Source organism: Nelumbo lutea, chromosome 1 (genome assembly GCF_056320005.1).
Source record: "Nelumbo lutea isolate HS-2025 chromosome 1, American lotus-T2T, whole genome shotgun sequence".
In the NCBI taxonomy this organism is placed as follows: Eukaryota; Viridiplantae; Streptophyta; class Magnoliopsida; order Proteales; family Nelumbonaceae; genus Nelumbo; species Nelumbo lutea.
The window spans coordinates 206,125,514-206,151,612 of NC_142684.1; the positions used below are offsets into that span (position 1 = coordinate 206,125,514).

General features: G+C 39.0%; 1 protein-coding gene across 3 annotated transcripts in view; it reads left to right on the plus strand.

The window, feature by feature from the left end:
- Nucleotides 1-26,099, plus strand: part of ALG12 (homolog of asparagine-linked glycosylation 12) — a 110,330-nt gene that overhangs the window by 43,243 nt on the left and 40,988 nt on the right. For all 3 annotated transcript variants that reach the window (XM_088962527.1, XM_088962529.1, XM_088962528.1), the window contains exons 10-12: nucleotides 1,345-1,408; nucleotides 1,566-1,669; nucleotides 16,073-16,144. In XM_088962527.1, coding sequence (XP_088818653.1) covers nucleotides 1,345-1,408; nucleotides 1,566-1,669; nucleotides 16,073-16,144 — 240 coding nt within the window. The remainder of the gene's footprint in view (nucleotides 1-1,344; nucleotides 1,409-1,565; nucleotides 1,670-16,072; nucleotides 16,145-26,099) is intronic.

A 26,099-nucleotide genomic window follows, 5' to 3' on the forward strand; every position in this document is an offset into this window, starting at 1 on the left:
TTTTGGTCCCCTAGTCCATATTTATTAGCTTTTGCCCCCAAGGGAAAAATCCTGGTTCCGTCCCTAATTCATGGATTTTGGCCTAGTGCCCCACTAAAAGCTCCTTGTTGCCTTGGTGATGCCTTGATAAATTTGGTAGTGTTTGAACATTCTTGTAGGTGTATCGTGTGGTGCCATCCTAGTCTTGCATACTGAAGAAGGGACAGTAGATAATAAATGGTATATCTGAATCTGATTCGGTAACACATACCCATTATCCGATCGGATCTCATAATTAGACCTGTTCATGGGCCGGGCCAGGCTTTGTATATGTATCAACAGAATACACTCAGGCCTGAGCCCGAGCCTGGCTTGACCATCGGGCCTAGATCTTGAGCCCAAGCCCAGCCAGAAATCTGAAAAGAGAATTTTTTTCTTTTTTTATTCAATAAAAAGTGTTGTATTTATATTAAAAACCTTCAAAACTCAAAAATAATAAACATTTCACTATTAATTGGAAAAAAAGAGAAGAAAAACAAAGAAAAAATATTGTATGTGTATTTTTATTAAATAAAATATTTTTTTATTATATAATATATAGTATCAAGTCGGGCTTGGGATCGTGCCAAACATTTTTGAGAAAGCCCGGGCCCGGCCCGAAAAAAGTCAGTCCTAGTGCTTTAGGCCCGAGCCCGTGGGCCTAAAATTATGACTAAACCCGACTTATATCTGGCTGGGCCGGGCCAGCCCGTCGGGCTTCCCGGCCCATGAACAGGTATACTCACAATGGTGATTTGAATCTGGATCCGTTAAGGATGTCGGATATCTGAATCTGATCCAATCTGATTCGAATTATGAAAAATTTAATAAAGTATTAAAAGAAAAGCAAGTAAGTTTATATAAAGAAAAACAAAAATACAAGTATTTTTTCATCTATTTTCATCATATTAGTATATACATGTCTTTTTATAAAAAATTTACAAAAAGTGCATTATAAATATTGGATTGGATAGGGGGCTGATCCAAATCCGGTCCGTTTTTAATCAGACCTGATTATCCAATCCAATTCAACCCGAAAATCCAACAGAGGGTTATCTGAATCTGACAAAAATAGAATCAAATTCGGATTCAGATCGGATCATGATCTGATCCATTTGCACCCCTTACACAATCTATATTACTCTGTCGTCAACATGGTTTTCCTTTTGATAAGTAAAGTGATTACACATCAAATAATGATATTTTGGATTTATTTCCAATTGTTTGGAATAAACAAATTTGTCAATCTTCATATATATATATATATATTTTCTGCTTGATTAAGGTAAATTTCCATATTTAAATCTTTAAGTTCATCTGTGGCAGACAAGGAAGATTACAGTCTGGGAAGCATTGAAGTGTTGCATTTCTACTGCTCTATTTTGCATAGGTTAGTGGTGAAATGTTATCAATTTAATAATGAGGACTTCTAATTTACATTTGAGTTATGCTTGAACAGTAAACAGGGTTAAGATGTTGCTTATTGGAAAAAAAGGTTAGAATGTTACTTGTTATACTAAAATCAACTGATATCATCCTTGTTACAGGTCTTACAGTAATGGTTGATACAGTTATGTGGCAGAGATTAGTATGGCCAGAATTTGAAGTGTTCTGGTTTAATTCTGTAATGAACCGGAGTTCTGAGTGGGGTGTATCCTTTTTGGACGGGAAAAGTGCTACTGTTCAAATGTATACATGAACTTTTGGAATTTTGTCAGAGGAATCATCATGCGATAATTATATGGATGGGGCAAGTACAGAAATCATGTTTATTGATCTTGTGCTCTGTGTGTTTTTAATGAATTTGTAAAATAGAACCATGAAGATATGTAGGTATCATCCTGGTGTTTTTGACGAGTTTGTGAAATAGAACCATTTTGTGGATATCAGCATGCTAGTTTGAGGACACAAATCATTGTTTTTTGTACTCTGATGTGAGTGATTGAAATTCATTCCAGAAGATTATTCTCAAGTCAAAGAAGCATAATTGAAAGATGAAGGTGGTTAACTGAGTTCTCAATAGTTTTTTTCTAATAAGCAAATATCTGAATTAAATATTTTGGAATTTGTGTCTCATAACCAATGTTAAATCAGCTTAGATGTGATATAAATAGTGGTTCTATGGATCTACTAGTTATGTTTTAATTCTCAGGTCAATTGGAAAAGCAGTAGAGCATTATTTTGTGTTTTTGGTTAATTGATTTCTCCAGGGTATGTTGCCCAAATTTATGATGTTCATTGGTGGTCTACTGGTTTTCTTTAATTTTAGTTGGGTTTTGTGGTAAAATTTTTTCAGTGCTTTTGGTTAGTTTTTAACATTATGAAATTCAGATTTTGGGATTAATTTTGGAATTTGAGTTACGCGACCACTAGAGTTTGTTTTATCTGATTCTCCATTTGTTTCACATGTTTCTTTTGAGTTTTAGTAGATTTTTGGAGGAATTTATATGTGGTGATTTTAGTTGTGATATGAATATTTTTTCCTTTCAGGGATAAAGTTTCATGACCTTTTTTTTTGGTCAATTACAGGTAGATTTCATGAAAAAGAGAAGAAAGATACAAAGGGAGAGGTAACCTTTGTTAAATTTCCCGAACAGAAAGCACTCAGAAAATTACAAATGAGGCCAAAACAAAGATACACTATTGACCCCTTGTTTAGGTAACCCATCAGCAAAGGAATTAGTGCTTCTTTTGACCCAAGCCACTTTCACATCAATGTCCTGAGCTAACCACCTGAATTTGTTCTTTTCATTACTGTAAGCCCATGGTCCACTATTGTCCCCCTTCAACCAACTCACTACCAATTTGGAATCTCCTTGTATTATCAGTTTTCTAATGTTCAAGTCCTTGTCTCTTTGTACACCTTCCAAGGCCACCAAAATCTCATCCCTAAGAGAGTCACGTACTTCTATTGGACCTAACTAGACGGCTAATATTCTCCCTTTCACATTGCTGGATTGCCAGCATTGCTTCCGTCGAAGTTCAGCTTGAAGGAACCACTGGGAGGAGTCCAAGACAAAAGAGAGACCTCCCTAGCCGGAGATGAATTGGCAACACCTTTCCAATTTCTTAGCAGTATATCCAAGGAGAAGTCTTTAAAAGGTTCCAAAGACTTGAACCAGTGTACCACCCTGGAGAAAATAATCTCCAGCATCAGTTCTATACTCCTCTCCTTTTCTGTAAAGATTCTTAAGTTCCTTTCTTCTCAAACAGTCCAGCTAATGGCTTCCCTTACATGTCTCTACATTAATTTTCCCCTCTTCTTTGGCCAATTGAAGAAAGTAGAGGCAACAAGCTTTGCACATTCGGCGGCGGAGTCCACCTGCACCCAAACAAAAATAGAAAGCAAACCCAAATACCTTTAACAAAGTGACAGGAGATTAATAAGTGGTAGCAATTCTCACCATCAGCCTTACAATGAATGCACCAATGAGGGGGGATAAGCAACTTTTAGGTCTCTTTCTTTGAAGAAAATCACATGTGTTGTTTCCTTTCAGGAGTGCTTCCCAATAAAAACTCCCAACCCTTGGTGGAATAGGTTTACCCCAAACCTCTTTTGTAGGAAAGGATACTCCTCTAGTGTTAGGTTGGGTCAGAACTTTGGAAAAGGATGCACAGGTGAACAAACCGGAGGGAGTAGGGGTGCAAGTCCTATTATCAACCTTAGTAGGATCCAAGAAAACCCAATCAAGGATGCCCAATAATGTTATAGTACTATTTAACTCAGTGTCCCTAATAATCCTTCTGAATCCCAAATTCCAACCAAAATCAGTGCTCGTGTTTGAAGGTACCAAAAACATAGAAATAGGCTGGTTTTTATGGTTAGAGATAGCATACAAAGAAGGAAATTGATTCCTTAGTGGGGATTCCCCACACCAAACCTCTTCCCAAAACATAATACGGCTATCTGAATGCAAGACATACGTGATCCAAGGCAAGAACAAGGAGAGCATAGCTTGAATGACTTTCCATGGGGAAGCTCTAGAAGGCCTAGCTAGAGTTCCAGTATTTCATCCATTTGCGACAAGCCCATGAATACTAACCACTACCTTAACCAATAGTTTTCTTTCTCCATAGACAATCTCCACAACTACTTACGTAAAAGAGCCATATTTCTCTTCTGAACTTTCCTAGTACCAAGACCTCCAAGCTTCTTGCTTGTGCACACTATTTTTCATCTAACCCTATGATCCTTTTCTTCCTCCCCTGGCTCCCAAAGAAAGTTCATTAATTTCTCCAGCTTCCTTGCTACCCGTTCTAGAATTTTAAATAGCGACAAATTATAAACATGCAAATTAGCTAGGATGGATCTGATTAGAGTGATTTTCCTCCTAGTGAGAGGTAATTTCTTTTCCAAGCTACAAGCCTTTTTTCAAATCTTTTAACAATCGAATTCCAGAAGCTTTCTTTCCTAGGGTTATCTCTTAGAGGTAGTTCCAAATAACTTAGAGGCCAATCAGACACCACACAACCTAGAATAGCTGTACATTCTAACTTCTCCCCCTCCAGATTTATTCCTGCAATACATCTTTTCTTAAAGTTCACCTTCAAATTAGACATCTATTTAAACAGTTGTATGGAAAGTTTATAGTTTCTAGTCCACTTCCGATCACATCCTTCACAAAAGATTATCGTATCATTTGCCAATTGTAAGTGAATAATTTTTGAAGAAAAGGTAAAATATCATTGTATTAAATATGAACAAAAAATGTACAGCATGATGATGTACTTAGGAAACAAGAAAAAACTGTTCCCTCTAAACTTAATCCCCACCCTGCTTTACAAAAAGCTTATCATGTACAAAAAAGGATTTAAAACCCACACCCCTAAACAGCCTGTGACCAGACAACCAAGAAAACATCTTCCCCACAATTTTCTGAAAAATGGAATCAGCAGAGCTTGTCTTGCTTTTGAAGACCTGAGCGTTTCTTTCTTGCCACAGGCACCAAAATACCACTGCTGGGGTCAAGTGTGAGATTCTGTTCCAGATCTCTGAAGAGAAATTGCAGTGCAGTAAAAGGTGGTTCACAGTTTCCAGTTGTCCTTCACATAGGACATAGTTGAATTCAGTACAACACCTTTCCAAGAGAGGTTATCCCTTGTAAGAAGTACCCTGTTGTGGTATGCTGTCCAGTCAAAAAAGAAATTTTTGAAGGCACATTTTTACACCAGATGTGGGTTGGGACTTAATGTCCTTCTGTACTGTCCAAAGCCTTGCAAAAATATTTAATTGTGAATTTTCCAGACCTCTCCCACTTCCATATTCAACTGTCAGCTCTTGCTGACTGCAACTGTGTACTGTTAAAGGAATTGCAGTAGATCCATCCACTCATCCACCTCCCAATCGTTTAGATTCCTCCTGAATTGTGGGGTCCAAACCAAGCTACCTTCTTGGATTTGCAAGCTTTCAGCAACTTTAGCTTCTTTGTTTACTGCAACTTCAAACATGGCAAGGACCCTCTCGAACAAAGGCCTCGCCCCACACCAAAGATCCTTCCAAAATTTGACCCTCTCCCCATGTCCTACCTTGAATTTCACACCTTTTGCAAACAAGGATAAGTCTTTTCAATACCTTTCCAAACTGAGCAACCATAGGACTTATTTGAAGCTCCTGGAACCCAACCAAAATTTCTATCTCCAGACTTGGCCTGCACCACCCTTTTCCACAGCCCTCCTTGAATTTCCCCAAATCTCCAAAACCACTTCCCCAGCAATGCAGTATTGATACTTTCCCCTACCAATTCTCCAGACTCTAATTAAGTCCCTTGAATCTGCTGTAGGAATCAACCTTCCCAAGACATCTCCTACTAAGGTGAACAAAAAAAGAGAGAGAGGACCTTCTTGTCTAATACCCGTCAAAGTTGGGAAAAAATCCACCACTACCCCATTTACCATAATGGAATAATGACATGTCCTGATACATCCCATCACCCACTTACACCATCTTTTTTCAAACTCAAAGTTATACATTACTTCGAATAAAAAAGACCAGTCCACCAAGTCATGCTTTGTCAAGATTGAACTTGCACACCACCTCTTTCTTCCCTAATTTTTTAGATCCTCCAAACATTCATTTGCTATTAATATTTGGTCAACCATCTATCTGCCTTGCACAAAGTCCCCTTGGTTAGGTGCTATTATAGTGGGGAAGACTTGCCTAATCCGCAGGGACAACACCTTGGCCATAACCTTGAAGGCTATTCACCAAGCTGATTGGCCTAAAGTCTTTCGAACAGGAGGCATCAGATTTCTTAGGGGCCAAAGCTATGAATATGGAATTCAAACTTGGACTAATAACTCCTCTCCTATAGAACATTAGAACTTATCAAAAACTAACAAAAGATCCTCCTTCACTATGTCCCAATAGTCTTGGTAGAAAGCCATTGTAAAACCATCTAGCCTAGGTGCTTTTGATCTGTCTGTCAAAAACACTACTACTTTCAGTTCTTCCAACTCAAATTTTCTCTTCAACTAATCCCTAAGCCCACTCTCCAACCTTGCCACTCCAATCCATCTACCCACACCATACCGTTCAGGGGCCTTCTAAATAAAGATTTAAAATGATCCACAAAGGTCCCAACTATCTCATCTTCTTGAGTGATAATCGAACTCTCAACCACTAATTTGGAGATGTAATTTTTCCTTGTTCTTCCTTGTTTTCTATCACATGGGAGAATTTTGTATTTCTATCTCCTTTTAACCACTTATGCCTCAATTTCTGCCTTCAACTCATCTCCTCCTTATACAATCCAATTGTTTCCTCAAAGTCCACCTAAGTTCCTTTTCACTCTCCCCAAGAATTCCTCTTTCTTACTTAAGGTCTAGCTCTTCAATTTGGTCAACAAAAACTTGCTTCCTTTCTTCAACCTACTAAATTCCAGTTCATTCCAATCTTTTATTTTAGTTTTCAGGTATTGAAGTTTCTTGTGGACCTCATTCCTTTCCAATTCACTCCAGGATCAAATTCTTTCCACCCCACCAACCTTTAACCTTCTCAGTACTTCTTTACAAATCACAATGGGCCAATGATCAGAAGTAACTCTTGGAACATGGAAGGGTTCTAGAGTTCAATCCTCCCCAATGCTCTTCCTGGTCTAATGTAAAGAGAAGCCTATCCAGTTTAGAAGAGATCGGGTTCGATTGGAAATTAGACCAAGTAAATTTACCATGAAAAAGTGGAAGTTCCTTAAACTAAAAAATATCCACAAACTGATTGAATTTCCTCATACTCGTAGTAACCCTTGCCTAGAATTGTTGGTTTCCTCTGAATTTCATTACATTACACCAAGGATCCTCCCACAAGCCTCTAATGTCCCCCAATTCCTCCTACATTTCTTTCCTTTCCCTGTAACCATTGGGGCCATACAGATTGTCAATACCCACTCAAACCCATCCTCCACTTGTCTAAATTTCATAGAGATTGAGAATTTACCTATAAGTTCTTTCAAGCCCACTTCCACTTCACTATTCCACAGAGTTACTAAGCCTCCAGAGGACCCCAATGAGGGCGTAATTGCCAACTTAATTTCCCTAGCCTTCCAAACACTTCTTGCCCATCTAATGTCTAATTCAGTCCTCTTGGACTCTTGAAGTAACACTACTTCTGGATTCCGCTTCCTAATTGCTCTTTTAATGCCCTTCTTTTAATTGTGATATAAATGGAGAGGGAGACTCCATGGATAAAATTTCATGCCCTTCTTTTGAGTTTAGTAGGTTCAATTACTGCTTCTAGAATTTGTACCATTTAGTGTATATTACCAGGTTGCTTGCATCAATTGGTATGCTTCAAATTTTCACGGTGCTGCTTTTTGATGTATGTACTCTGATTTTTTTTTTTGTGATAAAAATAAAAATGTGTTAAAAGAGGGGGCACTAATATCATATGTTTTCATACAATAGCATCTGTTAGGAGGGAAAATCCTATTAAGAGGCTGGTGGTGTGAATGGAGAAATGGTGGAAGAAGAGATGAAGAGAGTAATATTAAAAGTTGCATAGTGGAGTGTTATGGAAATTTATACAAGGAAGAGTGAAAATATAAGCCCAAGGTTGATTTGATAGATTTTGATTGCATCTCAGAGAAGCAAGCCAAGGAGTTGGAGAGGGAGTTCAAGGAAGAGGAATCAAGAGAAGCAATAAAGGAAATGAAAGTGGTTGAGACACTGGGGTCGGATGGATTCATCATGGTGTTTTATAAAAATTGTTGGGACTTCCTAAAGGTGGATACCATGAAGGTGTTAGATGAATTTCATGCTTTAGCAGCCTTTGTAACTTGTAAGGAGTTTTAAGTCAACCTTCATCACTCTAATTCCAAAGGAAAAAGAAGCAGAAGAGCTAAATGATTACTGACCAATCAACATGATTGGGAGTTTATATAAAATCATTGCCAAGGTTCTAGCAAAGGGGCTGAAACCTGTTTTTGGAAGTATCATTTTGGAGAGCCAAGGTGCTTTTTTCAAAGGCTAATGGTGGATGGGGTGTTAGTAGCAAATGAACTGGTTGTTTCTAGGTTGAGAAGTTGAAGGGCTGATTTATCATGTAAGTTGTGGACTTGGAGAAGGCCTATGATCATGTCAACTGGAATATTTTTAGATTATGCATTAAATGGATGAATTTTGGCTCTAAGTGGAGTAATTGGATGAAGGTTTGCATTACTAACCCTTCTATTTTTGACTTTGGTGAATGGAACATCTTGTTGGAGTTTCAAAAGTTCAAGAGGTTTAAGACAAAGGGTCCCACTTTCCCCGTAATGGAAGCTTTAAGAACAATGGTGAAAAGGTCTGGGTGGAGGTATCATTGCCTCAATATGTGGATGGCACCCTTCTTTTCTGTGATGCTTTCTTAGGAGCAGCTGCAATATGATATGGCGGTGCTGATATGGTTTGAAGTTGGCTTTTGCTCAAAAGTGAATCTGCATAAGAGTGAGCTTGTTGTCATGAGTGAGGTACTGGAGTTAGCCTAATGTGCAACAAGAATTTATAGGAGACTGGCCTCATGGAAAGACAAATACTTTTCTTATGGAGACAAGCTATCTAGTGAAAAGTGTGTTGTCCTTGTTCCCCATGTATCTTCTATCATTGTATCTAATCCTGAAGGATATGGCAGCCATCATTGATAAGAAAATGAGGGTTCTTTTTTCTTTTTTGGTGGAGAAGGTGGAAAGAAGAAAAGAACTTTCATTTAGTTAGTTGGAATAAAAGTAAGCATGCCTAAACCTCAAGAGGGATTAGGGGTAAGGAGGGTGAAGAATGTAAATGTTTCTTTGTTAGGGAAAGGGTTTTGGAGATTTGGGGAGAATCAGGGAGGGCTGTGGAGTGTGAAGGGTGATACAAACTAAATATGGAGATAGGAGTTTGGATGCTCAGTTTGGAAATGAATGGAAAAAGCATATAATTATTTTGCAAAGGGAGTGTGAAGTATAAGATTGACAACAGGATGTGTGTGATATTTTGGAGGATGCTTGATGCGGAGAAAGGCCCCTGTTTGAAGCTTTTCCTCTATATGAATTGGCAGTGGATAATGAAGCTAGAGTAGTGGATTGCATGCAGTTACATGATGGTAATGTGATTTGATCCCCCCCCCCCCCCCCCAAGAAGAAATTAAATTAATTTGTTGTACAACACTCAAGTGGAAGTTGGAAGCTTTGATTGAAGAATATGGTAGGGGAGAGTACAGGAAATTTCACTATGAAATCTTGTTATAATGCCTTGGCCAGATTGGATGAGAAATCAGTCCCTGTTAACATTATTTGGTTTCTTGTTCCCACAAATAGCATTTTTTGTATGAACTACCTACTTATATACAATCTTTACAAGGGACAAACCTTTTGAGAAGAAAAAAACTAATTCCGCTTCTACTTCTTGTTTGCTTTCTACTACTTCTAGTTCTGGATCTTTTAATTGTAATAGTGATTGGCATTTGTGGCCTAGACGCCTTGGCCATCTTTTTTCTAAGAAACTTGATCAATTATTTGCTTCTGGTGGTTTACCTGTTTTTACTGTTTCTTTTAAGAATGTGAATAAAGATTGCATTACTTGTGGTTTATGTAAGAGTCATATTTTACCCTTTCCTTCTTATTTTGAGCATGCAACCGTTCTCTTTCATTTAATACATAGTGATGTCTGGTCGTCTTCAATTGTTTTACAATTGGGATATAAGTATTTTGTAATCTTCATTGATGACTGCACTCATTTTACTTGGGCTTATTTTCTTTGAAAGAAATTTGAAGTGTATGTTAGACAGTTGTATGCCCTTATCTCCAATCAGAATGATGTACATTACGAATTTATTGTAAATGAATAAAGTACATATTTGATTCATGTTCTTGTGGTGTGTTTCTGTGTAATACCCTTAAACTGGACACTTATGAGACTCGTGTTAGTTTAGAATGTTCACAGCTGTTGGATAAGTCTGGGGAGATCTATCCTGCCAAGGCTGACACTAGTATGTTGCCAAATGTTGAGGTGGCCTTTCTCAGCCGCCAGGGTGAGACCCAAGGCACATGCAGTGTAAAATTAATTGAATCTTTGAACTGGACCAGATTTCTAGTATTGCCCTGGACCTTGGAGATTGATGGGCAAAACTGGAAAGTTGCACCTGACCCCTAAACTCGATTATGATACTACACTAGGTATCGGATTGGGCTGTCTTTGATATGCCAATCAGTGAGATCCTTAGAGGGGGTCAAAACCTAGGTATGCTGGGACAGTCTGAGAATTCATCTAAGTGGGTGATCATAGTGACAGGATCAGCCCCTTTGTCGGACAAAGGTAATGATCGGGGATGCACTCTCTCTGATGGAAACCAAGACTGCCGGTAGCAAATTTCAATCGTTGAGAATTGTTTTGCAAAATATATTTTATATGAGATATAAAAATATATATATTATAGTTTCCAAACGTTTGCAAAATGTTTTAATTCCCGACATCCATGTGAGTAGAGAGTGCAACACTGTTCCTTGCAGCCGAGGGAGATGTCCTCTCTTGTCGGGTAGTGTTTGATCATTATGGGCTGAGAGGTTAAGTGTAAGACCATTGAGGATAATACTTGATGGGCTAATCTTGCATCTGCCCACAGTCCCTGTGTGTTACAAGGTGGCTTGGCCCAAGGACCACTTAGGGTAAGTGTTGGGCCCATAGAGCCCATGTAATGGGTTTCACAGGGTGCACTGTCCATAATAGTGTATTCGGTTAGGTCTTGTAACAAAGGCTGGGCTGAACCCATGTGGCTGATGCGTAGATCAATGTTTGGGTCCCACGCCATACAAGGAAGCCCAATTGGGCAGCAGTTTGGAAGGCTAAGTGAGCACATAACCTTAATGGGCCTAAAGCCCATTTCGAACTGGGCTGATTTGATCAGTTAAATAAGGGGCGAATTCTGAGATTGGATTAGCAGATAGGATAGGGTCTTAACCCTATCCACTCAGAGAATCCAAATCTAAATGTGATTCAGATCTAGAAACCTCTTAATGAGATTAGGAGAAGGCTGATCTAATCTGCAGATAAGATAAGGGTATCACTTAAAGGGAATTCTGATCCAAATATGATTTGGATCAGCAACTCCTAATGGGATTAGGAGTTGATCCCTTTAAAGTTATAAAAGGAGGAGGGGGCGACAACCTTTAGAAGATATACATTCACATCCTCTTCAGAGCAAAAATCACAGAAGGAAGAATTAAGCAACCCTGCGAAATTCTTTCTTGCCGCCTCCTTCCTACTGCCGCCTCACCTGCTAGTTCGATCTCCAGTTCAGTGGGAGAAATCAAGATTGGATCTTGATATCAGTTCCTTGTGAAGGGACTGATAGGAAGCTGTGCTTACGTGCCGTCCAGCTAATTCTTGCGAAGGATTAGGTTCTTGGGAAGAACACTGCTGATTCTGCTCCATCCTGCACTACGCCATCTTCAGTGGGAGCAGTCTTTGGATCTTTCCTTGGGCTTGAACGCCTTCATTGGGAGATATTATTTCTCTGTATCAGGTATATCCCTCTCCTACTGCTTTTGTTCATATTTAGTTCAGTTCTTAGTTCAAGATTGATCATTGAAAAATATGATTTTTCTAAAATAGGGAATACGATTCCCAGTAGGATGGAGAGAAATTTTTGAAATTCGCCCATTTTATTCCGTAAGATTCAGGCGTCCATACGATGGATATCTCATCCCTTCACTGGACACTGTTTTTAAACACTTTCACACCTATGTAATTACCCAATTTGATGCTCGAATCTGTGTGCTAAGATCGGATTCAGGGGGAGAGTATATTGATGGGGATTTCCAGAATTACATGAAACAACATGGAATTCAACCCCAAAAATCCTATCCAGGCACCCCACAACAAAACAGGGTAGCAGAAAGGAAGAACGAGCACATCTTGAGTGTAGTCAGAACCCTTTTATAGGATTCCCATGTACTCTCTTGGTTTTTGGTTGAGGCGGCCAACATTGATGTGCATCTCATAAATCGTCTTCCGTCATCTGTTTTGAATAATTCCTCTCCTTTTCAATCTCTTTTTCACAAACCCCCAGACATATCATTGCTCAGGGTTTTTGGTTGTGCTTGTTTTGTCCACGTTCCACCCCATGAATGCACAAAGTTAACTACACAAGCAACTTTGTGTGCCTTCATGGGATACAACTCTGAACATAAGGGGTTCCTTTGCTATGATCCCTTGGTTTGTTGCCTTTGAATCTCTCGTAATGTAGTCTTTCTTGAAAGTGTGTTCTCTTTTGAACATATTGTGAAATTTCCAGCTCCTTCTATTTCCTTGTTGCACAGTTTTGATTCTACAGGCACTTCAAATATTCCATTGTCACCTCCGCAGCAATTTCAGACATACTTCAGGAAGTAGCGACCTTCTTCAGTCTCCATCCCCCCCTCTGCTCCGCCTTCAGTTGCTGATCCAGTCACTCCAACTCCCTCAGTAAGTGTACTTGACCTTCCTCTTGAACCCACTTTACGCCGTGTTACTAGAATCTCTCAACCACCTAACCGTTATGGTTATTCACCAGAACATAGCTCCTTGTCTACCACAAACATTCCCAGATCTTACTAGTAGGCCGTAGCAGAACCACATTGGAAAGATGCCATGGGTTCTGAGATTTGAACCCTTCTTGAGAATGACACCTGGGACCTGGTTCAAGCTCCACCTGAAGCCTCTCTCATAGGAAGTCAATGGGTCTATTCTGTGAAACTGAAATCTGATGGGAGCCTAGACAGATAATAAGTTAGACTTGTTACACAGGGATATAAACAAGAATACAGGATAGACTATGAGGAGACTTTTGCTCCTGTAGCTTAAATGACTACTATACGTCTTCTAATGGCCATATCTGTAGCCAAACAATGGACAATCCATCAAATGGATGTCAATAATGCTTTTCTTCATGGGGACTTGGGGAGTTAAAAGAGACGGTCTATATGAAGCCCCCTCCAGGATACTGTATAGATCCACAACTTGTTTGTCGTCTGAAGAAGTCACTTTATGGCTTGAAGCAAGCCCCTAGGGCATGGTTTGAAAAGTTCAAATCTGTCATCACTGATGCTAGCTTTACCCAGAGTCCTTCCGATTATTCCTTATTCATCTTAAGGAGGAAGTAGGTAGTAACAATGTTACTCCTCTATGTTGATGATACACTCATTATAGGGGATGACACAGAAGGAGTTTCTAGGCTACAACTATTACTCAATGAATCCTTAAAGATGAAGGACTTGGGGCCTTTGACATAATTTTTGGGCCTTGAAGTGAGTAGAAATTCTCGAGGCTACTTTGTTAATCAACAGAAGTATGCGGCTGACCTGGTTAAACTGGCAAATCTTAGTGAATCTAAGATTGTGGACACTCCACTAGAACTGAACCTGAAACTCAGCAAAGATGATGGGTCTCCCCGTGAAGATCCTACCCTTTATCGTCAGCTAGTGGGCAGTTTAATCTATGCCAGACATATCTTATGCAGTTCAGATAGTAAGTCAGTTTGTGTCTTCTTTGAGACAACTACATTTATTTGTAGTTCATCGGATTATAAGATATGTGCGAGGCACACTGTCACATGGGATATTCTTCTCCTCATCATCTCCCATTTATCTTATGGCTTATGCGGATGTTGATTGGGCTCAATGCCCTGACACTCGATGGTCCACCACTGGCTACTCCCTTGTCTCATGGAAGTGCAAGAAACAAGCTACTATGTCCAAATCTTCCACTGAAGCTGAATACAAGGCTATGTCTTTCGTGCGTAGTGAGATCATATGGTTTCGGGCTCTTCTATTTGAAATACTAAATGATCCATCATTGTCTGTTCCTCTTTATGTAGACAATATCAGTGCAATAAAATTTGCATCCAACCCCATCTTCCATGAGCGCACTAAACACATAGAAGTTGATTGCCACTTCATTTGCGATCTCCTTCTTGAGGGTACCATATCTCTTCCTCATGTCTCTTCGGGGCTCCAACTAGCAGACTTGTTGACTAAAGCAATGACACGGGCTTGGCATCTATTTCTCATGGACAAACTGATGCTTATTCCTAGGCATCAGTTTGAGAGGGAGTGTAGAGACAGTGAAATCTAGCCATAGGGCTACTTTTGTACTTTTACTTTTCTTTACTGTATACCTATTCTTTGTATTATCTCTCTCCTGTACATTAAGGGCAGATCTGTCCTTTTACAACTTAATATAAATATATTTTTAGGGTGCCGACTGACACAAGGTGTCACATCCACCATTCGGCTGTTCTCTCTCTGTCTATCTCTCTCTTTCTTTTCTGACTTTCGAACTGACTCTGACAGTAAAGGGTTGGAGGTAGATGGTTTAAGTAAAAAAACGGGAAGCTGGCCTGTTCCAGGCTTCTGGCTGTAGCTTTTTGGTGCATTTGCCAGGAAAGAAATACAAGGATATTTAAAAATAAGAGCAGTCCAGTGGACTCAATGTTTCAAAAGGTTTTGGGAAAAATGTTTTCTTGGCTGGTTAGACATAACATGTTTAAAAGATAGGTTATAGTTCCTTGTTTTTACAAGCTAATCTTTATGTGAAGCAGGGTATGGGGGTATAGTGCTGCAAGGGCAGCTTTGTGGCTCAAAGAAAAAAACGGCCCCAATAAATATGCACAATAAACCCCCAATCTCCATGCAGGGAAAAAAATCACCTATACACCCTATACAATTGGTGAAACCTTTGAGTTCTTCACTCAACTCCGAACTGCAATCCGCCATCCTCCTGCCCCAATCAGCCTGCTGAGAATTCGAAGCCCAAAACTGCCCCCTTGTTCTCTGATTTCTGCCTCTACTCCTGATTTCACCCAATGTATTCTTCATGATCTTTGTCAGGAGCATGGTATGCAAACTTGATTGTAGCGATTTCTTTCTTGAAAGAAGAGAATGACAGATACATTACATGAATGGATTTGATAAACTTATATAGCTATTTGCAATAATTAATTCATAACATGGTCACTGTCCATTTTCTTCATTACTATGAATTTAGTATAGTTGACATTTGAAATGCAGTATAGTACATTTGAATTCAAAATTCAAATGGTGAATCTCAATGGTTCACCTTCAAATCTTATGTCTGAATCCTTTTTCTGAAAAAAAAATTGATTACTGTTTGAATCTTACAATTCAATTCACGATTCTTACAGTTTATATGCTTCGTGCAGATATAAACCAACTTGATTGGGGCTTAGTTCTCTACTTTGACATTCCTTTATTTATTTAGATTTTTTCAAGGGAACTTGATTGCATCATCTTATGCTTCTAGTTTACAAGTGGCGAGATTTATCCCGTTTAGCATATAAATGGTAGATATGGATTAACAGTGGGATAAAATCACTTGTACACATTTTTTATTTTTTGGGCAGATTTCTGAAGAACAGAAATTTTATATTATGATAAGACTCATGTGTTGATTCAATTCAAGCACTTGTATGACATTTGTGATACAATTACAATTTTCAGAAAATTTATCTGCATATGTCAGGACTAAGATAATTTCCTTCAAGTTTAGTTTTTTTTTTTTATTTGATAAAATGATTTTATTTGTGTCTTTAACATGGGTTCCTCAGACATATGCATTTCATTGGTACTTCACATCAGCTCTTCCTCGCTCTCTTCTTGCAGCATATCCTCTCCTTTTGGTGAGCTTAGGAATGTGATGTAGCTACAATTATTGTTATCCAAGTGGCTTTTCTTGACACATCTTTTGCTTCTAGCACAGTTTTCCAACTCCAATCAATGAAGATGAGCTTGTGGCTTTTGTTGAATTCATCTTTCTTGTTGCTGCCCCAAATAGAGATTACTGGTGTGGGATGATAACTTCATAAATTAGTAACTCATGAGCCCTGGTCAGTTGTTCCATTTTGTGTCCTGAACAACTGGGGTAGCCACTGAAATGCTAGTATTATTTAAGGTCCATTTATAAGTACAACTATGTGAACCCAAAAGAGAAAATAGCTATCTACTTCAGGAAAAATAAAATAAAAGCGTGAAACTTCCAAAAAGGGGAAGAATTAGTTAACAAGCACTTAGAAAATTAATCAACAATAATGTACTTGGGCATGTAATACCTTAGCCAAAATAGAATTTTTCGTACATAGGATTGCTGAGCAAGAGGAGGTCCCATTGTAAATAGGGAGCTGTATAAGGAATGCTGAGCAAGTAAGCATATTGTACATACCCATTAGTTTATCCAGTTAAATAGAATATTTTTGTAAAGTGTATTAGGCCATGGTTTTGTTTATTTATCAAGTACAGTGAGTGAGTTGACTAAACATACTCAAGAGGAGGTCTCGTGGTACATGATGTTTATTGATGACATTATTTATTGATGAAATTAATGAAGGATTAAATGTAAAATTAGGTTTAGGGACAAGTACATTAGAAACAAGAGGTTTTAAAATAAGCAGGACTAAAACCAAATGTATGCAATGTAAATTTAATAATAATAGGAGTGCAAACCAGGATACACTTAGGATTCAAGGCCAAGAAATAATTCAATCTGGCCTCTTCCATTAGTCCATTGCCTTGTTTCATAATAAAGGGGAGATTGAGGAGGATGTCTCTCATAGAATTAGAGCAGGATGGGCAAAATTGAGGGGTGCATCTGGAGTCTTATGTGATAGGTGCAAACCACTTTGGCTAAAAGGAAAAATTCTAATAAACACTTCTAGGGACAACTATGTTGTATGCATCAGAGTGTTGGGTTGTTGAGAAACAGCATGTCCAAAAAATAAATATGGTGGAAATGTTTATGCTTAGATAAGTGATAAAAAATAGAAAGGATAGGTTCAGACATGAAGTCATATGAAGGAAGCTATCTGTTGCAAGTTGAAGACCATCTATAACATCCATTATAAGAAGCTATCTGTTGCAAGTTGAAGAAGCTAGAAGAGTTGGGAGCAGCAGACCAAAAATGACTTGAATGGAATTAGTAGGAAATGATTTAAGCACCCTTAATTTGATGATGAATATAGCACTCAACAGAATGCAATGGTGAAACAGGATTCATGCAGCTGACCCCATATAGTTGCTGCTTCTGCTGCTGCTGTTCATGATGATGAAGTACAGTGAGTAAAAGTACATCGAGTAATAGGTTTGAACAAACAATGACTTTGACCAGATCATATTGTAACACATACAGTTAAGAAGCTGAGTTTGTAATTGTAGAAATACCAAAGTGCATTTATTGTTGCTTTAGTTTGTATTTTGATATTTTTTATTTGATCACACAATAATTGTTTTTCTGCATTTATTTTTTCATCACTTCAAAAGTCATGGTTCCCATAGTTTATGAACCTCAATATTAAGAACCATTACTTTTATGGGTATCCCCAATCTATTCTGTTCTGCTAGAACAAAGATTGGGATTTGGGTCAAACATTCAAGGATAAATTTCCTACTATTTTTTTCTCTTTCCTTTAACAAAGAGTGTTTGGTGTCTTACTGTGCTGTGACTGTGGTCTGAATTGGAATTTGGGTCTTTGCGGAGGGATAGGGATTGTGAATCTTTGGACATTGTCTCTCTTCTTGTTCCTTTGGACATTGGTTCCCATCTGCATTTGGTTCCTTTTCTTGTGCTTCTTTCTTTTGATCTTTTCTACTGTTGGAAAAGATCGTTAGCCCTGCCATTTCTTTCCCTGTGAAAGCCATTTGTAGATGTCTAGTTCCACCCAAAATAAGAGCTTTTCTCAGGAGGTGTTTCATAACAAAATTAATACATCTGAGAACCATCAAAGGAGAAAACCTTTCTGGTTTCCATCACCCATGTTTGTCTTCTCTGTAGATCAGGTGGTGAGAACACATTCCATTACTGATGTTCTGTAAATTTACATTTATTATTTGGATTTTTTTTCGTTTCTCTGTTTTTGGAAGGTGCAATCCTCCCTTTTTTGATCAGTAAGGTTTTTTATACCTTCTTTGCTGTTAAATTCAATTTGAAGATGGCAAGATTCTGATATTAAAAGGGAGAACAATTGCTGTAGGTAGAGATGGAATCCTCCCTTCGACATGAAGAGTTTGTTTCTTGAATCCTTCTTTTTACCCCCTAAGAAGAGGGGTAAAGTCCTTCTCAGATACACAAGAGCTGCTATTCTTTGGTGTATTTGGGAAGAAAGAAACACAGAATTATTTAATGAGAAGGAGATACTAGCAGAGGAAATAATAGAGAATATAACAATCAATGGGATTTATTGGGTCAAGTGTCTAGATTTGTTCTTGCCATTTACAGTGATTGTGATGCTAATACGGAAGCAAAGAATGAAATTGAAGTGACTGTTTAACCGGTCAAACCTTGTTTGATTTGGCTGAAATTTGGTGGCATTAAAGTACACTTGTAGTACTCTAATACTGTAGAATATTAGTTCAATCCAACATGTGGAAATGCCCTAACTAAAATTTTAAGTTGGCTGATTTTTGGGTTCAGAAATTCATGTTCAAAGTCCTAGTCAACAATTTGACCAGCATTTATTGGAATTCATGTCACTAGAGGTGTAATGTGGGCTGTAGCGGGCTATGTCGTGATGGCACGCGGGGCCTTGTTAGGCCATGCCTGCTTGGCATGAATTTCCCTCGAGGGGAGCCTAGTGTGGCCTGAGCCCTAGTAGGCCCGTGCTGTGCTGAGCTCGACATGATTTTTAAGAAAAATTGAAAAGATAATGAAAAATTCAAATAAATTAACAAGACCAACAGCAAATTGAAAAAAATCATAAAATTTTATTCCATATGAATTTTGATGTATATAATTGTTTATATATGAAATAATAAAATGGAATTGAAAAAATACAATAAAATTGGAATAAAATGTGTGTTGGTGTGGGTCATATTGACACAACCCACTTTACACCTCTACCTGTCATTGCTATTTATAGCAGTTATCATCATTACTTTTTATGGTAAAAGACAATGTACCATTTTTAGTAACTTTTGGTTTCTTATATTTAGTAGAACTAGAGAGTTTTGTGTCCTAGTTTGAAAGGGAAGTTTCTTTTTATTTTTTTTTGGTTTAAAGATTGAATACAAATAGTTGGAAGTTTCTACTTTGTGTCTATTGAATTGTATTTTTTTTCCTACTAAGAGCTGAATAAAGAATTCTTTTTTTTTTTTTTTTTCTAGTTCTACACCTACCATAGCCATTGTTTTAATAGGTGTGGGAGGCGTATGCCCAAACACATCTCCAAATTCCTTGAGGCATATGCTAGAGATGTTGCCAGCCTTTGAGGCATAAAACGCCTTTTGCATGAGGTGTGATAGAGGCTTACACCTTATGTAAAAAAGAAAGAAATAAAAGAAAGGAAAGAAAGGTAATGAGAGGTGTAGAGAACACTGATGTGGGCCCCACAGCTATGGTCCCATTGTGTTTGTAGGGTAGAACGTGTTCTAGTCATCCTAGGGTTAGCTAGTGGTCAATTTGTTATTTCAGTTGTTATTTATTTTAGTTTATATTATGTAAATACTAAGGGCAGATCTGTCCTTTCCATGTAATTAGCATAACCTATAAATACTAAATAGAAGTGGCGGCAGTAGAACATTAAGATTCTGTCCCTCCTTTCAACCCTTGTGTTCTACTGCTCTCTCTTCTCTTTCTCCTCTCTTCTCTATACTTTTTCTTCTATTTTTGAATCTGAAATCTATTAGGGTTCAAGGCTGATAGCAGTCTTGAACGTCTACTTGGTATCAGAGCTAGGGTTTCTCATGTGAGTCTAGTCCAGCCGACCACATGAGAACCATCTAGGGCTGGAAGCTGAGAAAGTAGAGTTCGTTGACTGATTCTTGGAGGTCGCCAGAGGGTTTAGCAGCTGTTGAAAACTTGCCACGGTTGCAGAGTGTTGGTGATCAGGAAGAATCAAAGAAGGCTAGGGTTCGGGTAACCTTGGAAGGCAGCGGACAACATTCTCTTGTAAGTTATTTTATTTTCTAAGAGAAGTACTATCAGAGAAGATAGGTTGGACCTATCTAGAAAGGGCGGCCGAACCACTCTAGGGTTTTCCTCTTTCTATTCTCTAGGGTTTTGTCTTAACCCTGCGGCAAACCCTAATTTTGGGCCGAGCCTTGTGATCTACCTATGATACTCTTCTTAAGTTCTCCTCAGCATTGATCAGTTTTAGGGTTTTATATTAACCCTACTACAAGTATTATCTGTACGGTATTTCCTGGAATGTGCGGTTGAGAATTTTTTTAAGGACTGATTAAAACCCTAATTCTACTTCAGCATATTAGATTATTCTCCAAGCTGTTTTTCAATTTTTTTTGAGGTTTCGAACTCTTTTAAGGGGTGAAAACTATATGGACTGTTGCTGTTGTGTTTGCTAATTGGTTTCAGATCAGACTTATACCTATTTCATGCACATATACCGTGAATACAGATTGGTTCTATACTGATTTTTGATTGTGATTGATAGTCCAAGTGTTGTTTTTGACTGTAGTAACCCTAATTTTTGAGACTACTGGTTCTTGACCGAAATGGAGTTTAAAAATCAGGCAGAAGGCAGTTTTGGGAACAACAGTTATGGTGGTTTTCAGATTACAACTGTAAGATTTGATGGATCAAACTATTTGGAATGGGCCCAATCAGCCATGATGGCTATTGGGGGAAGGGGTAAATTAGGGTATCTCTTGGGAGATGTGAAAGAACCCTCCAAGGGAGACCCCATGTATACCAAGTGGGTCCAAGAAAACTACTTGGTTATGACATCGCTGTGTAATTCTATGCAGCCTCATATCAACCGAAATTGCTTGTGGGCAAAGACAGCCAAGGAGATATGGGATGTTATGAAAGAAACTTATTCCCAACCCCTTAATGTTGCTAGAGCATATGAATTGAAATGTGAAGTGAATACTCTTAAGCAAGGAGAGAAACCGGTTTCGGTCTACTTCTCTACCTTGAAGTCCCTGTGGCATGAGATTGATCACTTAGAGACTCTTGAGTGGGAGAGTCCCAAAGATGCACAGACCCATAGAAAGCAAGTCGAGACAAACAGGGTGTTTGAGTTTCTGGCAGGTTTGAATTCAGAGTATGATATTGTGTGGCAATGGATTTTGACCAGAGATAGTGTGACCCTCTCCCAGGCATACTCCTTAGTGCATGGTGAAGAGACCAGGAGGAAAGTCATGATGCAACCTCAGCCTCTTACACCGGCCCTTGTAGTTGTTAAACCCAAATCAGGGGGTGATTCATAAAGGGACAGGAAGAAGGAAGATAAAAGGGATGTGGTATGTGAGCATTGTAAGAAACCCAAACACACAAAAGAAACATGTTGGAAGCTACATCCTCATTTGGTCCCGACAAAGTTGAGAAGCGAAAAGGGTAATGCTCATGTGGCCGTGAATGCTGATTCAACATCCTCGTCTGGCACTAGAGGCACCCCCATAGAGACCTTAGCTGTAGTTCGGGCTGCTCTAATACAATTGGAAAAGGAAGTTGGGAACTCAGCTCAGCCACCGCAGTCACCATCAGCCCCTGCCACATCTACTTTCGCACATTCAGGTACTCGAGCCTCAACCTACCATGCCTCAGCTCCAGGTACTATTGAACCCTGTTGGGTAATAGATTCAGGTGCATCCGACCATATGACTAGCTTGCCTTCATTGTTTACCACTTATCATTTATCTTCTGGTAGGGATAAAGTATCTATTGCTGATGGCTCTCTTGTCCCCATTTCTGGCAAGGGTGACATCAAGCTATCGGATACTATCTCCTTGTCTTCTGTCTTACATGTTCCTAAGCTTGATACTAACCTTCTTTCAGTCAGTAGTATTACCAAACATATGAACTGCTCAGTAACTTTCTTCCTTGACCGATGTATTTTTTAGGACCTGGAGACGAAGACGGTGATTGGGACTGGCCGTGAGACGAATGGCATCTATCTGCTCGGAAAGAGTTCTCGTCGGGAAGAGTCAGTGGATAAGAAGTCACTTGTTTCTCAAAGTCTGAGTCCGGTTATGCTTTGGCATAACCGATTGGGTCATTTGTCTTTTCGGTCCTTAAAGAGTCAGTTTTCTACTTTGTTTGAGTCTGTTGAGTTGTCCCAGTTGAAATGTGAAAGTTGTGAGTTTGCTAAACATTGTAGAAAATCTTATTCATTGAGTAATAAAAGGAGTAATAGTTCTTTTGATATTGTGCATATTGATGTTTGGGGGCCATATCAGATCCCTTCTATTTGTGTGTACAGATATTTTTTGTTATTTGTTGATGACCATACTTGGTTTTCTTGGGTTTATCTTATGCGTTCACGAGATGAGGTTCCCGCCCTAACCCAAAACTTTCACCAAATGGTCCTGACCTAATTTGATGCCAGGATCAAAGTTCTTAGATCTGATAATGCAAATGAATACTTTGATAAGCCATTGTCATCTTACCTTCTTAATCATGGGGTTATCCACCAGAGCACTTGCTCTCATACACCTCAACAGAATGGAGTTGTAGAAAGGAAGAATAGGCACATCTTGGAGGTGGCTAAAAGTATTATGTTTACCTCCAATGTCCCTATTCGCTTCTGGGGTGATGCTATCCTCACGGCGGTATATCTTATTAATCTGGTTCCTTCCCGGGTTCTTGATATGAAATCTCCTTTTTCCCTTCTATACCCAAATGAGGAGTTGTTTACTGTTCCCCTTAAAACATTTGGTTGTACCTGTTTTGTTCAGCTTCTCAGACCCCATCACTCCAAGTTCGAACCAAAGGCCTCAAATCACATTTTTCTTGGTTATGCACAAACTCAAAAGGGTTATTGCTGCTATGATCCTGTCTCGGGGAAGAGATTTGTCTCCATGGATGTCACTTTCTTTGAGGCGACACCCTATTATTCTCGGGTTTCTCCTCAGGGGGAGAGCAGTGCGAGTGGGGATTTGGGTTCTTTTCTTCAGGGGGAGCGTAGTGAGGGTAGGGTTAATACTTTTGGGGCTGTTCCCTTACCTATTCCATTGGGTGATGAGGGCTACAATAGTGAGGGTGGTCAGAGGAATCGGGAGTTGAGGGTCTATCACAGGCGATGCAGGCAGGTTGATCCCGGTCATCAGCAGGACAGGCCAGCTCCAATCTCTTTTGCGGCTCCAAGTCCAGGTATTACAGTCCCAAGGCTCATAGAGACTTCTTCCACTGTTGCCACTTCACCTCCTACAGATGACCTTGACCTTCCCATTGTCGTCCGTAAGGGGAAACGACATAGTACCACATCTACGACTCACTGTATTTCCCAGTTTTTATCCTATGGTTGCCTATCTCCCACCTACAGGTCCTATCATACTTCCGTTGCCAATGTCCCTTTTCCAAGAACAGTGCAAGAAGCCCTATCCGTCCCGGAGTGGAAAGATGCAATGCAAGTTGAAATGGATGCCCTGTTGAAAAATAACACCTGGGAGTTAGTTGATCTGCCCAAAGGAAAGAAACCAGTTGGATGCAGATGGGTATTTACTGTGAAGCACAATGCGGATGGCTCCATTGAGAGGTATAAAGCTCGGCTAGTTGCAAAAGGGTTCACCCAGACTTATGGTGTAGATTACTTGGAGACCTTTGCCCCATTAGCCATTGACTTGTATTCAACTTCAGCACTAGATCGGGAGACAACACTTTGTTTTTTACTCCTCCAAGAGACAAGGTTACCTCCCACAAGGGCACAATATCCCGAGGTAGACCTTCTGTCATCAACACTTGAGGAGTTGGGTATTGAGTATGAAAAGGCGCTGATGTTGTATTGTGATAATCAAGCGGCTATTAATATAGCACACAATCCGGTGCAGCATGACAAAACTAAACATATAGAAGTTGATCGACATTTTGTACGAGAGAGGGTCTCATCACAAGAAGTGTGTCTCCCGTACATCACATCCAAGTTGGGAATGATAAACATTTATTCCCAACTTGAGGGGGAGTGTAGAGAACACTGATGTGGGCCCCACAGCTATGGTCCCACTGTGTTCATAAGGTAGAATGTGTTCTAGTCATCCTAGGGTTAGCTGGTGGTCAATCTGTTATTTTAGTTGTTATTTATTTCAGTTTTTATTATGTAAATACTAAGGGCAGATCTATCCTTTCCATGTAATTAGCATAACCTATAAATACTAAATAGAAGTGGCGGCGGCAGAACATTAAGATTCTGTCCCTCCTTTCAACCCTTGTGTTCTACTGCTCTCTTCTGTTTCTCCTCTCTTCTCTATACTTTTTCTTCTATTTTCGAACCTGAAATCTATTAGGGTTCAAGGCTGATAGCAGTCTTGAACGTCTACTAGAGGAAAGGAAAAATAAGGGACGGGAAAGAAAAAGAAACACAGAATGAGATCTTCTATGTATATCTGTATTTTGGACATGGGCATTTTTTATATTTTACATTTTTTGTGGGGTCCAATGAAGTGGTCTGATTTTTTTCTCTTCAAAAGATAATGGAGAATTTGAGCTCATACAACAACCCGTGGAGAGGTGCAAGCTGCGGCCTTTCTCAACTGATTGCAAGGAAACTAAAGGGAAAAAACAAGCATTACAGCTGAGTTGAAAATAAGACTTCCTTATTTACCCCTTGCTTAGCTAAACCATCAGCCAAAGCATTTGCTGATCTCCCCACCCATTGTGTAGCAACAGACATATTCCTTGTCAGCCACTTAAATTTTTTTACTTCATTCCTGTAGCACCATATAGTATCCTCAAGGTTCTTTAACCATCCCACCACCACCTTGGAATCCCCTTCAATAATAATCTGCCCAACACCCAGTTGATTTGCAAATTGCACTCCTTGTAGGGCTGCTAATAGTTCTGCTCTGATTGAATCCCCAAATCCCAAGGGACCTGAATAGAGAAGTACAATCTCTCCAACCTCATTTGTCAAGAACCCCCCCCCCCCATTCTAGAGCACCTTAGATTGCCCTGACTGCTCTCATCCAAATTCAGCTTCATTGAGCTGTGAGGCGGTGGAATCCATCTTGTAACTGCCTCGGTCTTCCTAAAAGAGCACCTTGCTACTGCTGACTTGTTTCTCCACAAGTCTAAATTCTAAAAAGGAAAAATGATGAAAAGTTCTAAAGTCTTCAGTCAATGGATTGCCCTATTCATTTATCAAAAAAAAAAAAAAAGATTGTCCTATTCAACACACAATCCTTCAAATCTTGGCTGCTCCTCTCCTTGTCTTGGAAGATTTTGGCATTCCTTTCTTCCTAGATTGTCCATAGCAGGGCTCCTCTAGCACATCTCCACATAATTATACTGAATCATTAATGTACTAAATCATGAAAAAAATGTGCACTTGATCCTTGGCCTATTTATAAAAAGTAGCATGAGAAAAGACTAATGTGGGAACCATTTTTTTGACTCAAAAAATGATCACAATTATTAGGTCTGAAAAGTTATCATAAATAATAATTTTGATTTTTACTAATAACAACAAATTTCTAGAAGACTTACAAATACTACTTAGAATACCTAGAAAATAAATTTAAAAAGTCAAAAGATAGCAATATACTAATCATCAATAAAATCTGTAATTTATGTAGGAATTGAAAAACTAATTTATTTCTCTTTGGTTCTTTCCTTTTTCTGCTATTGATGCGAAGTCAAGTGGTTAAATCTGGGATTTGTTTTTTTTTCTTAATTTCTTATATACTTTTGTGTTC